The sequence below is a fragment of the Nothoprocta perdicaria genome, unplaced genomic scaffold (genome assembly GCF_003342845.1).
Source record: "Nothoprocta perdicaria isolate Ctin4 unplaced genomic scaffold, notPer1 scaffold_53, whole genome shotgun sequence".
Taxonomy (NCBI): Eukaryota; Metazoa; Chordata; class Aves; order Tinamiformes; family Tinamidae; genus Nothoprocta; species Nothoprocta perdicaria.
Window position 1 is genome coordinate 96,648 of NW_020455788.1, and position 17,468 is coordinate 114,115.

Consider the following 17,468-nt stretch of genomic DNA (forward strand, 5'->3'; position numbering starts at 1 on the left):
TAATTAGTAGCTTCATACAGAGCACATTCAATAACTGGATCAACGTGAGCCTTTTCAGATGGAAAGGAGCAGGGGGAAAGACTTGAAAGAAGAGGGGCGAGGGAAGGGTTGACTGCCTCCTAATGATGCCTTCTTGAGAGCAGGGCTAAAGGATGCTCAGCAGCCTTAGATCACCAGGGCAGAATGGCTTAGAACAAAGCGCTTTGTTTGACCCAGTAATTAAGCACTTTCCTGCAGGATGTAACTGAGGCCAATAGTTTAGAAAATCAAAGGAAGTGGGTGTTTAAGGCATGAGTGACAGGTACTGCTTAAGGTCTCTTAATCCTCATCCTTCAGAGCACTCACTAGCTGGAGCAAGACAAGAATATCCTCTTTCAAAATTCAGTTACCTAACTGTCTATGCTGGGAATCTTTTAATTCTTCTGCATCTAACATTGACGACTTGTCAAGATGAATGTGGGACCAGATCCTGAGGCATCTACTAGAGCTGTTGTTTCAAGCCTTCTGCTGTGTTTCTTTGGATGGTAAATCTCCTGCCCCTTCCTGTTTCTGTATTACCAGTTTAGGCTGGTGCAAAGAAATAGAAAATGACCTAATAATTTCCCCCTTCTTGCTCTTGTCCCCTCTGTATCTCTGTAACAAGATGAGTTGCTTCACTATAAAATTTAGGTTCCTTGCTGAGATGACAAACAAGGGAGTACCCCATGTTTGACACAGGATTTGTGCAGGGTAGTTTTTTGCCCTGTGTAACTTAAGGTTACAATGATTAACCCTGCTTTTGTAATACCACTTTTCTCCCTCGATGAGCTGCTCTAGTTTCTAGCCTATCTGACACAAAACCTAAGAAAAAAAAGTCTGAAGATGAGTCTTCGCTTTTCTGTTCTTTAGCAGGGCAAAGAATGAATGGAAGTGAAAAAATAGGGTTTAACTCATACACCTTAGCAGCTACAGAATATAAAAAGGTGGTTCTTGAAGATTACTTTTAATGAAGTATTTAATATTAAATATTGATGTGATAGTTCAAGTACCTCTGCAGTGTAAATTTCACTGTTCAGTAGATCTCATCTGAGTCCTTCTGAACACTGTGGAAGGGAACTGCCTCTAAACTATGAATGGATTAGATACTGCCTGTGTTGTACACCACGTCTAGGTGAGGTTAGGAAGGCTTTACTGGAGAAATGCTGGTCTACTGCTAGCAAAAACTCCTTTGTATGTAATTCAAACCTTGAAGTAAGAGTTTCTCCTTTTATGCAGACAAGTCCTCTGATACAGGGGTGATCTAAACTTTTTAAATGGATGGCTGCATTAGTGAACAAAACCAAGAACCTTCTCTGATGACATCACTCAATAAAAGCTTTACATGTTAGGAAGTAGGATCAGCTGTCTGTCTGTCTGTGACATGCAAGCTTTTTTCTCTTTCCTTCCTTGATAATCTAAGTGGGTCTTTAGGAATTTAAGGTATGTTAGCAGGTGTAGCTGGGCAGTGGAGTGCTTTTATTGAGATGACTTTTACCTGTGTGCCACTGTATGGGTCAATACATAGTATGTTTGGATCCATGCCAGAATAAATGACTCCAGAACGGCGGCTAGGAGGTAGTTTGTGTTTATACAATAGCTGTATTGGTGTTTTCAGATCTGCTTTACATGTTTTTTTAAAGCATTTCAGGTGAAAGCCTTAATCAGGTGCTTACACTGAAGGTGGGCTTACATGCAGTGCTGCATATGCTGAAACATGAGTGTCTGTAAACATGCAGAGTTAAGAAACCATAACAGAGGAATCCTGTTGCTGAAAGGGAACAGCCAGGGTTAGATGGGCACGACACTGCTCCAGTGGTTCTGGTTAATCCCTTCAGGTGGCCGCTTTGACCATTTGCTTCTTGCAAGTAAAGCACTTCAGGTGGTCCTGATTAAGAGCTGGACAGAAGCAGGATGTGCCCCATCTCCCATGCGTATTGTACGTGCGAGTCTTGCTGAAGGAGCACCACAAATTCCAGTGGTCTTCCACTGTTACCCTCTAAGACCTGCGTGACAGAGTTTCCACCATAACCCAAGGAAAGTGCTACCCTCGCTTGGTGTCTGCTCTGCCAGAGCAGAGCTCCCTGCAGCCAAGCAGAACTCCTTAGGGAATTTAATATTTTTTTTCCTGTTTCCTGAGCAGGTGTTTACTCATATCACAGCCACTCACCTTCAGAGTGTGCCCCAATTCTGCCTGCTCCAGAGCAACTCAACCTAGGCCAAGAAGGCTACTAAATCCCTTGCAATCTCTGCAGAGCAGAGTTTCCCTCCAGGTCAGGGTTGGGATGGTGCTAGTGGGACCAGCGGGTCCCCTTCCATGCACATCAGTATTCTACTTTAGCACTGACAGGGTGCTCCCAAACCACTTACATATTTATCACTGGTACAGCTCCAAACTAAGAAATGGAGGGTTTCTTTCTTTATGAACTATATCATGTGTGTCTTTTTGTAATTAATCAGCAGGGTTCTGTGTACTTGTGTAGCCAACACAGAACCTGTATTTAGATTTAGTTCTTACTGCACTTCCCCTAGTCCTTGATATTTCTTCCTGCTTCCTTTCACACTTAGACAATAAAATTCTCTCTGCACTGCTGTCAGCTAGTGCAGAGCAAACAAGATGTCTGTTGTGTCTTTTTTTCTTAAATTTGACTTTCCCTTTGATTTCTCAACTGCCTGACAAGGGTTGCATTCCTGAGGGATGGTAGTGGATAGATGCTCTGCACTCACAGCATTATGGAAAGAGGACATGGAAGAAATTTTCTACTCCATCAATCAGCTGAGCAGGTGGGTACATCTGTACACATAGAGGAAGCTGCCAGAATGCCAGAAGTGGGCATAGGGCTGTCTAAAGAAGGCTGAAACTCATCCTTTCCTCCTAAACATCCAGTAGTCAGGCTGGATGGAACCATGTCCACAGGATACAGTGATATTGAATGCAGTATTGACACACTACTGCAAGGGTGGACACAAGCCTCTAGTTCCACCATCTTCAACACATAACTATGAGTCTCCTTTCCTGGCCTCAAATGCTTAAACTGCATTTAATAAAAAAAAGTAAAATAGTGGCCTTCCAGGCTCACGAGCTCCCCAGGTCTCCTCCCAGCAGATGCTGGGTTAATAAAGGACAGTCAGCTGCGAGACCTGCTGCGTTTCCCCAACAAGGGGGATCCAACTTTATTCAAGGTATCATCTTTCAGGCATAACATATCCTTCTCTTTGGGAAATGAGTAATAGCTGGGACCAAGGCCAGGATGTAGGCAAGCAGGCTGAGAGCTCATGTATGGGTGCAGGGAAGGAATAAGCACCCCCTCACCCTGTCCCTCCAAAGAGGGGCACACATGCACCAGTCCCTTTCAGCTAAGTTAAACTATATAAACAACTCTGCCTTGGGGACAGTTGTTTGGTGCCTTGGGGAGGAAAATAATTGCAGAGCACTTGATAGGTCACATTAAGAAACTAAGAGAATAGTAACCACATCATAAGCCGGCAAAGAGCGTGCTCAAGCCCAGAAGTTCACAACAGTCCTTCCGCAGTAGAGGAATTCTTGCTCCCTGTCTTCTAATTAAATGCTGTAGCCTCTCTAAACCTCTGCTTCATCTCAGTGGAGGGTCGTAGAGCTGTTTGAGAATGCCCTCTGCCCCATATCTGACTTTCTTAAAAATGAGATCGCCCCTAAAGCCCCAGTAGACACATGGGGTGGGCTGAGTGTTAGACAGAGAGGTAAAGCAGTGACTGGTCCACAGCTGAGATTTAAAAATAACACTTTCTGTTCCCTCTTAGATCAGACTTTCATCCCGTTGTTGACAGTTTCTACACTTCCAACTTCTTAAGTCATTTGGACACTACACTATTTAGACCTTAATACAAAGCCTTTGTTATGGAAAAGAGCCTGAAAAGAAGCTGTACAAACCACATAACTCAGAAATCAATAAAAATAGTAATATTACTGGTCGGCTATTATGTCAAGAAGACTGCAAAATTTAAGGGCCTCACATGCCTAGAAGCACACAGGATATTAATGGTGGTGGTAGGGAAAAATAATTCTTCAAGAATTGTCTCAGTGCATAGACGGTAAGATTGTGAAGAGGCAGAGGACCTGCTATGGACAACTGAAGTCCCTCCTGTCCTACTTACTCTGTTGAGTTGGCTTTCCTGGCTTTCATTTTGCCAAGGAGTGGCTGCCTTGCTATCTCCCATCCCTTTTTTTGGAGGAGGGGAAGGAGGAAAAGTGAGAAAGCCTTTAGAATAGCTGGTCTGAGAGCAGCTGCTGAAGGTAGCTGTGAACTGAATAAACTGAGGGTTGCTGCAGCTGGCTTGCCATGCAGGAGGAGCAAAGCAGTGCAGCCGAAAACTGTCAGCCCTCAAACTAAGTAACACAGCTCGGATTTGATGACAAATCTCCTTTGAGAGAGAGAAAAAGAAAAAAGACAGACTGGATGGAGCAAATGTCTCTTGCTGCAGTGCAGGCCAATGTCTAGCCCAATCTGCCTACCAGACTTCAGCACCTTGAAAACTGTGTCTGTCTGAAAACAGTCAGGAAAAAAGAAACGTTCCAGCTCCACTGTACAACATTCCTATTCCATCAGAGCATAAGAATGCACAACCCAGATCTGCCATTACAAGAAAAGAGAAAGAGAGTTTCAGGCCTAGAGTGACATTCCCAGTGGCAGTTGGAGGATGACTTGTCCCGACAGGAAATGCCAAGCATGTGCAGCTGACAAAAGGAGGGAGGTGGCACGAGATGTGTTATCAGCACAGCAGATGAGGTCTCTGCAGACACTCAAACATCTCGTACTTCCATCACGATGCAGTAAGTTGGACAGCAGGAATTACAGTGTGCATTCCAGAGTATCGGAGCCGCGGGAAGCACTCAAACAAAGCGGCTGCAGTCTGGTAAGAGCAGCATCAGAGACAGTAATTCCATTAACTGGCACAACAGGAAGGCAAACTGGAGGAGCTGGGATCCCAGGAAGGTCTGCACGTGTTCCACGTCTAGATGAGGCCACAGAGGCTCCCTCTTCACTTGGATGAGCCCTAGGTGTGTTTGCAAAGCCCAGCAGTGCACTCCAATCACAGTCATCAGCAAGGTGACGGCAGTGCAAGGAGGAACAGCCCTGCTTTGTGCACTCAGATCGTCACTCTGATCAGTGATCGCACCTTCTTGTGGCTTTACAGTATTTAATAGGTTGGATTTATAATAAGGCAGCTTTAAAGAATTCAGCCATAGGTTCTAACTAAAGAAACACAGTTGCAGAAAAAAATCATCATCAGTAATCATCATCATCCTCCTGTCCCAGGCAATCATGGCAGCTGGTTTTGGTGGGCATCCTCCTCAAGTGCTGAACACCTTCCGAGGCTGCAACAGTTAAAGAAATGCAATTTCTAAGCGGCCTAACTGAGCACCGCTGGGCAGCTGTGTGGGGAATGGAAGAAGGGGGAATGTGTGTGGGCTGCCAGCAGCCCTTGGCATCCCTTTCCCTAAGCACTGATCTCCCTGGGATCCGAATCTCCACCGAGAAGATGACAGTGAAGATGACGATGGGGGTTGTACTGTAGCTTTATGATACCCTCCCTTTTTGGCAGATATTCCCATTGTTCCACTTCCATAGCCATTTAAGGCGCCTTTGTAATTCCTCAGAAAGCCATGTTAATGACAGCTAGCTATGCATTTAGGTCAGAAAACAGTTACGAGCTGCATCTAGGATCTTAATCCTGTTTCCCACAAGTTGTTCATTACCAGGTCTCTCGCTGTATTCTCAAAGCAGCAGTGTATTCTTACAGCATTAAAGTATTCTTAATGCAGCACATTATTTTCTCACCAGAACTACAATAATACACTAGTCACCATTTTAGAGGCAGAAACTCCCCCCACTTCCCAAATTTTCCCTATAGTCATTCACACGTCTCCAGATCCATTTGATGTTATCTCCAAATTACTCCAGAACATGGATAATTTCCTTTCCTAAAAGGGGCAGCATATGCAGCCGCTAGTGACAGTTCTGTATTTCTCAAGGAGCGTTGCTTGCAAATGCCCAAGATAGCCAGGGCTTTAGGAGCTGCAGGGCCCTCTGGGAGCTGCTGAACCTCCTGGGGGAAGGATGAAAAGCCCTGCAGGAAGGACGTGGTGTCCTGGGGCTTCTTAGTGCATGAGTCGACATCCACTGTGCAAGAACAGCCCAGCCCGACTCCTCCAAGTATTCACGTATTGAAAGGGAAAACAGTACTCTGACCCAATGGAATATTGGATTTTCCAGCAAACGATAGTTGGAAGGTTACACTGGCATGCAAGAAAAGTTCTTCGAGAGATGCCATCATGCAAGTTACCCACAAGAAACGCCAGTGCTTTGGTTTGAATAAAATGGGAGAAGCATTTCTGGTTTTCAAGCACAGCTATGCTAAGTGACGGGGCTGGCAGGACGCACGGGCTAGCACTGGGAGGGGAGACCTCCCTCGCCAGGGTGCCCCCCAGCTCGGCCCCGCAGGGCCCTGCTGCCCCTCAGCAGTTGGGCGAGCGCTGCGGCCGCGCACGGGGCCTCGGCACGTGGGGCCGGGGCTGCTTCCCCTCCCTGCCCCAGCGCTCGCTGACCAGCAGAGCCAGCCAGCACCTACGAGTGAAGCAGGCAGCCAAAGACGTGACACGTAAGTGACAACAGCTAGATTTGCCACAGGTTTTTTTGTTTGTTTAAAAAAAAAAAGAACAAAAAGAAAGAAAACAAAACAAAACAAAACTTCCTTGTCTTCCAAGTTTCCTATCCCCATGTTAGCAGCTGGCGGGCGTTTTCTGCAAGCAGGCTTGCTTTCTGGCAACCTGGAAACAGCGTGGCAGAAAAATAAAGCCCTTGCAGTGCCACAGATTTCCCTTTCCTCCCTTCCCCTTGGCAAATAAAATCAATTACAAAGACAGGGTAAGAGTGCTTGAAGAAATCAGCGCAACTGTCAGGCAAAACAGAGCTGTGGAAACGCAGACCTCTGCATCCCTAAGGCCTAGGAGGGTTCAGCTGCCAGGAGCACAAGGTGCTGCAGTTACTATGTTGTTTTTTCACAAATTACAATTTTTTTATTTTTGAATAAGATTAAGAAAGCAACATTTAAAACATGAAACTCCCCCAATATAACCCAGGAGAAAGCAATGATATTTCAAGTCTCCTTGTACCCCGCCACAGAAGTGAGGCCAGATCTCCCTGCCTCAGCTATGAGCGGAGGGTTGAAAGTGCTTCTGCCAACAGTGCGTTCACCTCTCAGGGAAAGCTGCGCACCAGCTGTCAGAGCAAGCTGGGGAATCTGCCCTCGGAACACATCCACTTCTGCCCTTTCTCACAGCCACTGCTGATGCTCTGGTTCCAAGCACACAACTTTCCCTGACAGAGACAGGGGTCAGTTCTATAGCTTCTATCTACATAAAGAGGGCTGGATCCAGAAGGTGGCAGCAGTAGGAACTTCCCTCTGGACCAGGAGGATGCTACAGCTTGGCTATCTAACTTGTGCCAGGCCAGCTGGATAAGGAGGGCATACAGAATGACTTTGGCATGTGAGAAGTATCAGCTCTTCCATGTGATGGTTCTGCTTCCTCTGACATGCCTCCCATTTTCACCTCTCTTGGGACTTCCTAGAGCCAGGGCCACCTGGGGTTCTCATGTCTCAGAGTTTTCACTACTTGAAGTCCACCAAGAAGATCTTAAATCTTTCTCCTACATGTGCCAAAGGAACTAGGTATTGTTCTGAGCCTGCCAGAAAGTAAGGAGCCTTTCCCAAAGCCTCTGGGCTTTTGTGGTGTTTCTAGAAGTCCTGAGGACAGCTCTGTAGAACCCCAGCTCCGTTCCCAGCAAATCCATTCCCAAGTCATTTAGACACACTAAGGAACTTATAGAAGCTGCCTGAGTCTACAAACTCTTTCGTCAGAAAGACAGCCCTTATATATCATTAAGTAAAAGCCACTTCCAAGCAGCCACGAGAACACAGCTCTTAGAGGCAACCCTACAGGCAGCAGCTGGGAGGACCATGCTTCATGAACTCCTCACTAACAAACTAAAAGTAACCATTGCTTTGGCATGAAGGAGCGGGGGTGTGCACAACCCCAGCAATTTGGCAGCAATTAACTAACTACAAGCAGGAAACATTGCCCCTCAACTGCCCGGCTCCTTGAAGGTCTCACCCATGGACAAGCAAACGCAGGAGTTAGGTTGATTCCTGCAGCGCTAAAACATCTGCTAAATGAAGCAGGGAAACCAGAAAGTTAACTCCAAAGATCTCTTTAAGAGATGATAAAGCCTGAAAACAATTGGAAGTCTGCTGGAAACGCAGCTCAGGTTTGCAGAGCCCACGAAACATCAATGCACAAAAGGCTCCAACTCCCCCACCCCCAATTTTTTCTGAGGGCATGAGAGGAGAAGGGACTTTTAGGATATGACAAGGAAAAGAGTTTTTTTTCTGCAAGCAGATTGTGCATCCAGAGCCTCAACTGCTGTATTCAGAACAGCTTTTCTTTAGGGAAGGGGGACCAACACTAACCCTCTCTGAGGCTGGAGATCTCCAAGCCAAAGCTAGCCAGCAGGCAGAGATGGTCAGACGAACAGAAAGGATTGGGTAAGCCATTTGCCATCAACAGGACATCCTCAGAGAGGAGGGAAAGTCGGCCAAGCAGCTTCAGGGCTCCATCCTGATACAGTCTGCGACCTGTGAAAAGAGAAAAAGGAAATCAAACATCAGCTGGATACTCGTGCTGTAAATTAACTCTATGCAGCCACAGAGGGAGGCTTGACAACGTTTTTCCAGCCTCTTCCTGATGCAGCCAGCCTGCACAAACACCACAGGCATCTCTGAGCCTCGCTGTGAAAGCAATGAGCATGGTATACTAGTGCTCTTCTACGGACTCTCTAGATACTTGGGAATTCAGTACGTATTAAACTCCCCCCACCAAAGCATGGGAAGCTCCCATTCCCTACACTTACTCCTGCAGGTGCCTTTACATTCTCCTTTGAGAAACACCTGATCTCTTCACTCCTACCCTCCTCCCCAAAGTTGATTCTGATCCAATCCAATCCAGCTCGGGCAGTCATGTCCCAACCTAACCAACCTTCACCAACCTAACCTTTCTGGCAGTAGAGGGGTGGTGCCAGCATAAGGTAACAAAAGCTCCTTCTTTTTAAGGCAAATGTGGGGTCTCAGTCAGACCAAAAGTCCACATTCTGAACTTAAGACCCAGCACTGCTTATGATGAAGAACACAAGCAGCCACTTGTACTCATGAAGCAGAATACATTCTCTTCTGGTTTCCTCAGAGACCCACCTGAACCTCAGCTGAGTAGCTTGAGCTCTTCCACAGCAAAGATGCACAGTGTTTTCTCATGGCCCTTGAGGAAACGCTGCTTCTCCTTTGTGCATCATTCTGGTCACAGGCACACCCTGCTCATGCATCCCCTACTCAGTGAAACGCACTGCCCACCACAGAGCTGCATCCTGCTGTACCTGACCCAGTAAGGATGGGCCCCGTGCTGCCACACTCACCCCCTCTGTCCCCATTCTCCACGGGCTCTGCTGAGTAGAAGATATAATCAACGGTGGCTCCGAGCCCCATGGGCATGGTCGTGACCTCCGGGCGCCCTCGCTGGGGCAGGAAGTGACTGTAGACTGAGGTCAGGTTGAGACCATGCTGAATAACGCCTGAAGACCTGCAAAGGAACGGGAATTGCTGCTGATGCAAATGTCCAAACTGCTTCTGTGTTTGTGAGCACATGCAGAAAGACTGTCCTTCAGCGTTATTCACTTTATTTATATCAAAGACTGAGTAAACTAGGAACTTCCCTTCTCCCAAATACCCAGTCCTGGCTACGCCCTTCACTCTTCACCTCATCAAGCCCATGTTGACATAACATCCCCCAGCTACCAGGACAACCCTGCGTGGCTCCAGCTGCTCCAGACAGCCCTCCTTACTCTCGGCCAGCCTCCCAGTTATTTCAGTCTTTACTTGAGCCAGACTTCAATTGTTCAGGACAATGAGACTGGACTTCCCCACAGGAAGCTGCACCGGATTACCTTGGGAAGCCGAACTGGGAATCAGGGTCATTCACCACAGCAGCATGCTTGGGCCAGTGTGCAGGACGGTCTGCAAAGGAGCAGAGAGATTCCGGACAGATCCACAGAAGCCCAGATCAGGCTGCTTAACCTAAATCAGAATTTTGGCCCAAAAGAAGCCAACAGTTTCTAGTTAGAGGCATTTTCATGAAAAACATTCAAAGGAAAGTCCAGCCCAAGACTTCCAGGAATGCTGACAGCGGGTCAGTGCAAACAGCTGAGAAACAAAAATTCTGTCCTGTGGAAGACATGCCCTTAGGGCATTTAATACGATCAAAGCTCAGAGCACTGCAACTTTTGTTCTCAAAAATATTTCATCTATCTCAGCCTACAGCTTACCCATCTAGAACAGCTGGCCAGAAAAGCACAATATAAATAGAGCAGAACCAACCCTGCCACAAAGCCCAGAGTGAGGCTGTGTACATTGGGTACCAGCATCCAGGGACCTTTATGTTGTGGCCAGCACGGTTTGACACTCCTCCAGTTTGCTCTCCCTTAAAATATATGTGGCTTTTTTGAAAACAGCCTCGAAAAGAGGCCGAATCTCAGTGCATGTCAAGGCACACAGTATTGCAAGCCTTGCTATGTAAGGACAGCAGGACTGCATTCCTCTGAGCCCTCAGAGAATCCGTTTGTTAGTAATCATGCAGAGGTAGTGACAGTTCCCCTTTCCTCACCAAACATTACCTCCATCTCAGTCTTTCATCAAAATCCAGCTAGGAGAGTCATGAACTGGAGAATTTCTCATTAATACCTGGTTTAGCATCTGTCACACCTTCCAAGAGGATCAAATGTGGTGGTCGTTCACAGGCCATGTCGCAGAAATGGAACTGCAGCAGAAAGTCCCGGCTGTACTTGCGTCTGTCTGCAGAGAAAAAGACTAGTTAAGGAAAAGAGAAGCGGAAAAAAAGAGTAGAACAGTCCTAGCTACAGGGTCTATCTACATCCTCCCTTAGACTTCTGTTCCAAGGACATTTTTGTGTTCGAGCACTGTGATCCATCAGAATGAGAATCACTTAAAAACTGAAACACAGAATGGAGGTGCCAATGTAGAGTAACAGAGCTCAGGCCACAGCCAGTTACTGCAATCCCTACTGCTAATGCATCCTGCACTGTCAGCAACTAGGTGTCACAACTAAGAATGTCTCCTTTGAGACAAGGCAAGTTAGAGATTTAAGGAGATCAGTGACTCAAGGAATCGTCTACCTAACAAGGAACAATAGTTCTGGAGATCAAGTTGAATACAAGCTCTATATTCACACACCTTCCAACAAAAACTATGCAGTGGAGGCTCTTTCTTTTTAATCCTCTATAGAGGAGAGAATAGTCATTATGGGCTCTTAACAATAAGTTCCTAGTTGTAGTGTGTAAACACTGCCCTAAACCCATTCTGATAAACACCTGCAACTGGAAGCTGTTGCTGCTGAAGGCAGGTTTACAACTGCACAAAAGCATCAATCACCGTAGGAACATAAATAAGGGGCTCAGAGGAAGGGTTTCTGGTAGAGGAACATTCACTTTCTGACTGGAGAAAAATAGCAGAAACATGGGCAACAGTAACAGACACCAGAAAGGCTAAATTTAAACCACATATCAGGAAAAACGATAGGAGAAAGAGATGATCTTTGCCAAGTGCCTCATGCATCGCTAGGTGCTGAGAGAGGGAGACAGAGGCCACCACGCTGTGCCTCCCTGGGCAGCTCCCGCGCCCTGTGCCCGCCGGCGCTCACCCGGCTGCCTCGGCGGGCTCGCAGAGACGAACTGGCAGTTGTCCGAGAGGCCCAGCGAGCTCGGCCACAGCGGGGCCAGCAGCTTCCGGGGATGCAGCTGCTGGGAGAAGTCCTCCTGCCCAGAAACCTGCAAGGAAGCCAGCAACAGGTCAGGACGCATCAGCAGCAGAACTTTTATGGGCTGCAGACAATGTTTACACTTGTCAAGAGCAAGCTGGTAGGATGTCTTCATGGAAACGAGCCATTTAGAAGACGACAGAGCACTGATATAATAAACTCTCAGATACTGGGGTGGCAGACACACAATTAGCTAAAAGTCACCTGGCAGATGTCTGCAAAGTATCTTTTATTAACAAAATAATGATTTGGCTTGGAAGCTGGCAATGCATTTGAGCATGGATATTCAGTAACAGATAACCACGGGAAGGTCTAGCATAGGTGCCCACGTCATGGACAAAACTACTTACATGATAAAAAAAACTTAAATAAACTCCCTAAAAATTCTAGTATCTCTTGCTGAATTTGTACTCTGCCCTGCTCCCATAGCAAGGGAGAATCAGGACCTGAAATTAAGCGGTCTATTATCACTGACCTGCCTTAAGAGAAACCAAAAGAGCAGCGATGGAAACAACACACACATATTTGTCTCTTTCCTCAGCAACGCAGGAAGCGTAGCAGAAGAGCCCTGAATAATACAGGCACAGTAATAGTGGGCCTCTTTCCTCATGAGAGGGAGAATATAGCTATGTATTGTGTAGCAGCATGTGGCAAACAGGTCTCTGATTCCCGTTCAGTTTGGCACCTACCTTCCAGGCCGGCATCCCATGGTAAGAAAGCTGACCGTTCCGGACGAATTTGTACAGCGGAGAATCAGGCACAGAGTTCAGGTCGCCACACAAAATGACAGGGTAGTAGCTGCCTTCAGCAGTCTTGGCAATCTTGTCGATCTCTGCTAGCAGCAAGGCCATCTGCGCAAGTTTGACATCCCCCCGGCGGGGATTGTACAACACGTGAGTGTTGGCCACACACAACGGACTGACCATCTTCAGGTCCAAGCCCTCTGGAAGCAGGGGCTGCAGCAAGAGCACCAAGGCCACATTATCCCGATTGAGGATGTCCAGACCAGGCCGGAAATATTCTATGGGGTTGACACTGATCAGCTGGAACTTGCTGTGCTTATAGCATACTGCACAGCCATCTGTTTTCCTGCCCGTTCTCCGCTTATAGAAGCATTCAAAGCCTGAAGAGAAACCAACACTCGTTAGATGGTGTCCACTTCCTCAGCAGTCCCACCGTTAGTTGGAGGGTTTGATAAGCCCATATAAAACAAGTCCCTGACATATGTCTTAGGAGTCTGACCCTCAATCTGGTGGACTTGCATGAGAGGAAACTTTCTGTGACGTCTATGCATTCTCATTTTTCTAACTGTCAACTTGTTTTCTACAACACATCTGAGCTATAACTATAAAAGTCCTCAACAATCAGTAGGCAACGAACAAACCTACTTGCAGAGCACTGGCTGTTCAGTAACATAGCCCTTTACACTTCCTATCAGTCTTCACTCAGCTCTTTGCTTATTTAGCCAAAAGCAACAGGACTCAATGCCTGGGAGTTCAGTCTCTGCTCTTTGAGCTCACAGCATTATTACAGAATCATAGAATGGTTGAGGTTGGAAGGGACCTCTAGAGATCATCTAGTCCAACGTTCCTGCTGGAGCAGGGACACCTAGAGCATGTGGCACAGGGTGGCATCCAGGCCGTTTTTCAATTTCTCCAAAGAAGGAGACTCCACATTTTCTCTGGGGAGCCTGTTCCAGAGCTCTGTCACCCGAACACCAAAGTGATGATCAATTCTGTCACAATAATCCTAGTTTATCATCAAGGATCTTTTTCTCTCCTTGTATACCAGAACCAACACTATTTCATCACTCTGGTCTGTCACGTGGGAGAAAGTTACAAACTGGAATAAGAACCAGATTGAAGGAGGAAATATCTAGGCAGAGTTGAGAAGTAGGGACAGCAGCTACACAAAGAAACAGATTTCTCCCAAGCCTGGCGACTTTGAAGACATATAGAGGAGAAACTCCAGGACCAGCTGCTGTGAGCAGGGAGCTACAGACACTAAGCAGCAGGACATACCCATCATCCTGAACGTGGGTTCCAGCTGCTCCCAGTAATGGTTCTCTTGTACCTCCTGGAGACACAGAACCTGGAAGGAAGGCAGAGACCTCACTCGCTCCATCAGTATTTGCCAGCTACCTTGTTTTAAGGAAGGAAAAAAGTGAAAAAGTGCACTCACATACGAACGCTGAAACTAGAAAGGTCAGCACTGCAACTCTGTTCTGCACTTCCCAGCTACACAATCATTTGCTGGGTCACACGAGTTTCTCTTTCAGTTACCCAGTGATGAGGCAGAAGCTCTTTCACCACCCAAAGAGGACTCGGGGAATAGGGAATATTAGGAAGTCCTCTTTCTATGTACTTTTTACCTTCTCTACTGCCTTATAAGGCTGGTCTTTTCCCCTGAAAAAAAATTACTTCTTCTTCATCCATTTGTACTCTTCAAGTATTTAAGCCCTGCAATCAAAGGATGACCAGCTTCTACAGGCACACAGCACACCTTACACACGGGCCTCTGATAGTCTCAAAGGGATCAACCTTAAATGTACGAGCAGACAGCATCTTCCCAGGTCTTTTTTTGTTTGTTTGTTTCTTAGGGAAAAAAATATAAAAACACACAGGAAAAAAAAAAAAGGCAAAAGAAAACATGCAGTTAGATCAAAGAAGGAATTCAAATTCAGGTGATGCTAATATGGCAGGAGCTTACTCACATCGGGATCCCAGTGCTGGATTTCCTGCAAAAGGTTTGGAAGGCGGTAGTTCCAGTTCAGGATGTCTGGATGGCAGTGTAGATAGAGATCAAAACCCTGTTCCACCAGATCCTGGGCCAGGATGTTGTAAGACATCACCCGAAATTCAAACAGGGGCATGTTTCCTGAGACCTGGTCTGGCCCATAGGGCTCGACAGAAAGATCTTCCCAGTCTCTCCATAAGATCTCTATATGCAAGAGACAAGAAGCCAGGTTAGAGCCATGCTGGGTACCCTGCTGATACTTCTGTGTTTCTAGGTTCCAGAAAATATCCAGTTTACTTCTCCAACCTACAGTGCTCCGGGCTCCAAGTCTCTGGGTTTTAGGCCATTTGGATCACCTCAGGCCAAAGAGAATGGGGTAACAGAAGACTAGTATCAAAAATACTGAAAAAAAATCAGCCACATCTTGGAGACTTTTTGTAATAAGAGGTCAACACTTTGGCACGACTCCTGTGAAATGTATATATCAATAACCACCATTCTAACAGCATAGAGAACCCTAGCTGTGGCCAGCCCTCTCTCAGCAAAAAAGCACTTTACAGCTTTCACTAGCTGATCCTGTCAATTCTGTATAGACATGTACAATCAATGTTGCACTGACGGCAAGCCCCAACCTACTCATCGGCCCAGACACACAAAAAAAACCTGGTAAGGTTCAATACAAATGCAAATCCTAAACTAAACATGAGATTCAGAGTTATTTCTACTGACCATGGTAGGGCACCTCTGCTGGAAGAGGCTGAAACTGTTCCATATTCTGAATGGTCCAGGCTGGGGCCTCCACTGGCACTATCTCTGCATCATGTGCTAAGCTCCATGCCAGCACAGCTGGGTCTTCATTCTGCCCTTCTACATCTATAGTGGCACAGTCAACTAGCTGGTGATCCGTCTGTGGCATTACAGCTGCCCAAGGGGCACTGCCTACCACAGCCACCGCTTCCTCTGCTGGTAATTTTGCCAGTTCAGCCACCGCATGATCTTGTGGTTCTGAAGATGCCAAGGTGTGTAGCTCTGCAAGCTGCTGACCGGCACACCACGTGACTTCTGGAGCCGAATTCAGGTCACTAAGGCTAGTCATCAATAACTCCGAACCTTCTAACCAGTCACTAGTGAGGGCAGCCGACACCTTCCCCACTGCTGGAGCACTCTCACTGGCTGGCAAGCTCCCTGCTCCTTCCTCCAGCCACTGCTGGAGCAGGGCTTCTTGCTCTTCTGGGACCGACCTTCCTCCGGATGCCGCAAAGATGCCCTCTACCTGGGTGGACGTGCTCTTCGCCAGAAGCACATTCTTTCGACAGGTAAAGAAAGCATCTGCCAAAAGAAATACAGAGATTTTAGTCAGTTCTGTGAATTTCTTGATTACTGTTTTTCTTTAAGCCTTGTTGCAACTCAGTGCCACAGACCCAATCAATACAGCAACAAAAATAAATGACTTTTCTAAAGAAAAAAAAAAGTTATAGTCTGAACAACTTACCTTGCCTCTTACAGAGTGCTAGGCCGCAGTCCACTCAATATTTGAAAGATGAATTAACTTTTAATCATGTTAGTCAAAAAAAAAATCACCGAAACTGCTCAGGATGACAACTGCTTTATCAGCCCTAAAGAAGGTAATTCTAGCACAGGCAGCACCAAAGCCAGTCAGCCATGCTAAAAAGTGCTGTGAAAACTCTATTAGTGTTTGATGACACAGCTAAAGCTAAGGCTTGTAGTAGTTAGCTTGATGGGGTTAAGAAGTAAAGCTCTTGCAGGCGACCACTGCTCAGAGACTCTGAAGCAGGTTTCTCCTCAGAAATTCAACAGGGAATGGAAAGGATGGAAAAGAGTTGTTTGACTCTTCACTGAGATGTGCAAGAGAAGAAAAGCTGTCGTTTAATTAAAAAAAAAAGGGCAGCAAAGGGACTAATATGACAAAATAAAAACCTGGACAGAATTGGACAGAATACAACCACAGAAGGAATCCTGATAATATATATATATATATATATATAAAATAGGTCAATCGATGGCTGATATCTGCAATAAATAATAAAAATCCTTGCTGTCCACCTAGCGCTTGTGAATTACTAGATATTGATCTTGGGCTATGAAGGCTGCCCAGACACAGGTCCCGCTGCTGACCAGCGGTCTCTGCTGTCTCCGTATCACTTTTGTCTCTGCTCTGTCCCCGCAAGGGTCAGTCACCCAGGACAGTGACACACCGAGGTCAGCAGTATCTGTCCGCGCTTTTAGCACGATCTTGTGTGTCAAAACTTTCTGCATGCACCACAGAAGCAGCATTTAGAGCCATATTCCTCTTTTAAGTTCATTAATGTTAGAAGGATGAATGCATCGATGTCATATTTTTGTACACCATTACCTAAAGAGTTGGGTTTTTTAAGAGAAGAGCTGGATTTCAGAAGAGTCGACTAGTTTGTCACCACGACCATAACTGAACCCTAACTACAGACGGGAGGACAGCCTGGGCAGGAACGTGGCTTCCCGCCGGCAGAGCCAGGCGCCTGCGAGCACCAGCTGGACCCAGGGGCCTAGGGCGCACCTTCCCGTGTGCCACACGGGAGTCCCTCCCGCCCGAAGGCCCTCCAGGCTGACGGAGCTCGACAGAGCTGCCCCAAGGCCGCAGTGTGGGTCGGGGCACAAGCTGCGGCCTCCTCGCGGGGTCAAACCCGCCCGGGCGGCGGCCGCTCCGCCGAGGCCCCGCGAGCGCCTCTCCGGCCCGGCCACAGCTATTTACACCGCAGCCAGCGCGGCGGCCCCGGCCCCGGCCCGGCGGGGCCCGCGCCTC

General features: G+C 46.9%; 1 protein-coding gene across 1 annotated transcript; it reads right to left on the reverse strand.

Moving 5' to 3' along the window:
* Positions 1-3,164: 3,164 nt before the first annotated feature.
* ANGEL1 (angel homolog 1) lies at positions 3,165-16,945 on the reverse strand. The gene is made up of 12 exons (XM_026048271.1): positions 16,885-16,945; positions 15,398-15,997; positions 14,646-14,872; positions 14,473-14,526; positions 13,954-14,023; positions 12,622-13,055; positions 11,816-11,942; positions 10,840-10,950; positions 10,047-10,116; positions 9,519-9,682; positions 8,524-8,688; positions 3,165-5,371 (listed from the first exon to the last, which is right to left on the reverse strand). Exons 1-12 carry the CDS (start codon positions 16,943-16,945, stop codon positions 5,283-5,285), a joined length of 2,172 nt encoding a protein of 723 aa, XP_025904056.1. The 3' UTR covers positions 3,165-5,282.
* Positions 16,946-17,468: the final 523 nt, after the last annotated feature.

Bases quoted from the DNA above. Each gene is read 5' to 3' on its own strand.
- ANGEL1 (XM_026048271.1), bottom strand. From the start codon at position 16,945: ATGCAGAAAGTTTTGACACACAAGATCGTGCTAAAAGCGCGGACAGAT. The intron at 14,873-15,397 runs GTCAGTAGAAAT...TCTTGCATATAG, and splicing joins AGCAGAGGTGCCCTACCATG to AGATCTTATGGAGAGACTGG. The intron at 10,951-11,815 runs GTGAGCGCCGGC...TTTTCTCTGCAG, and splicing joins GAGCCCGCCGAGGCAGCCGG to ACAGACGCAAGTACAGCCGG.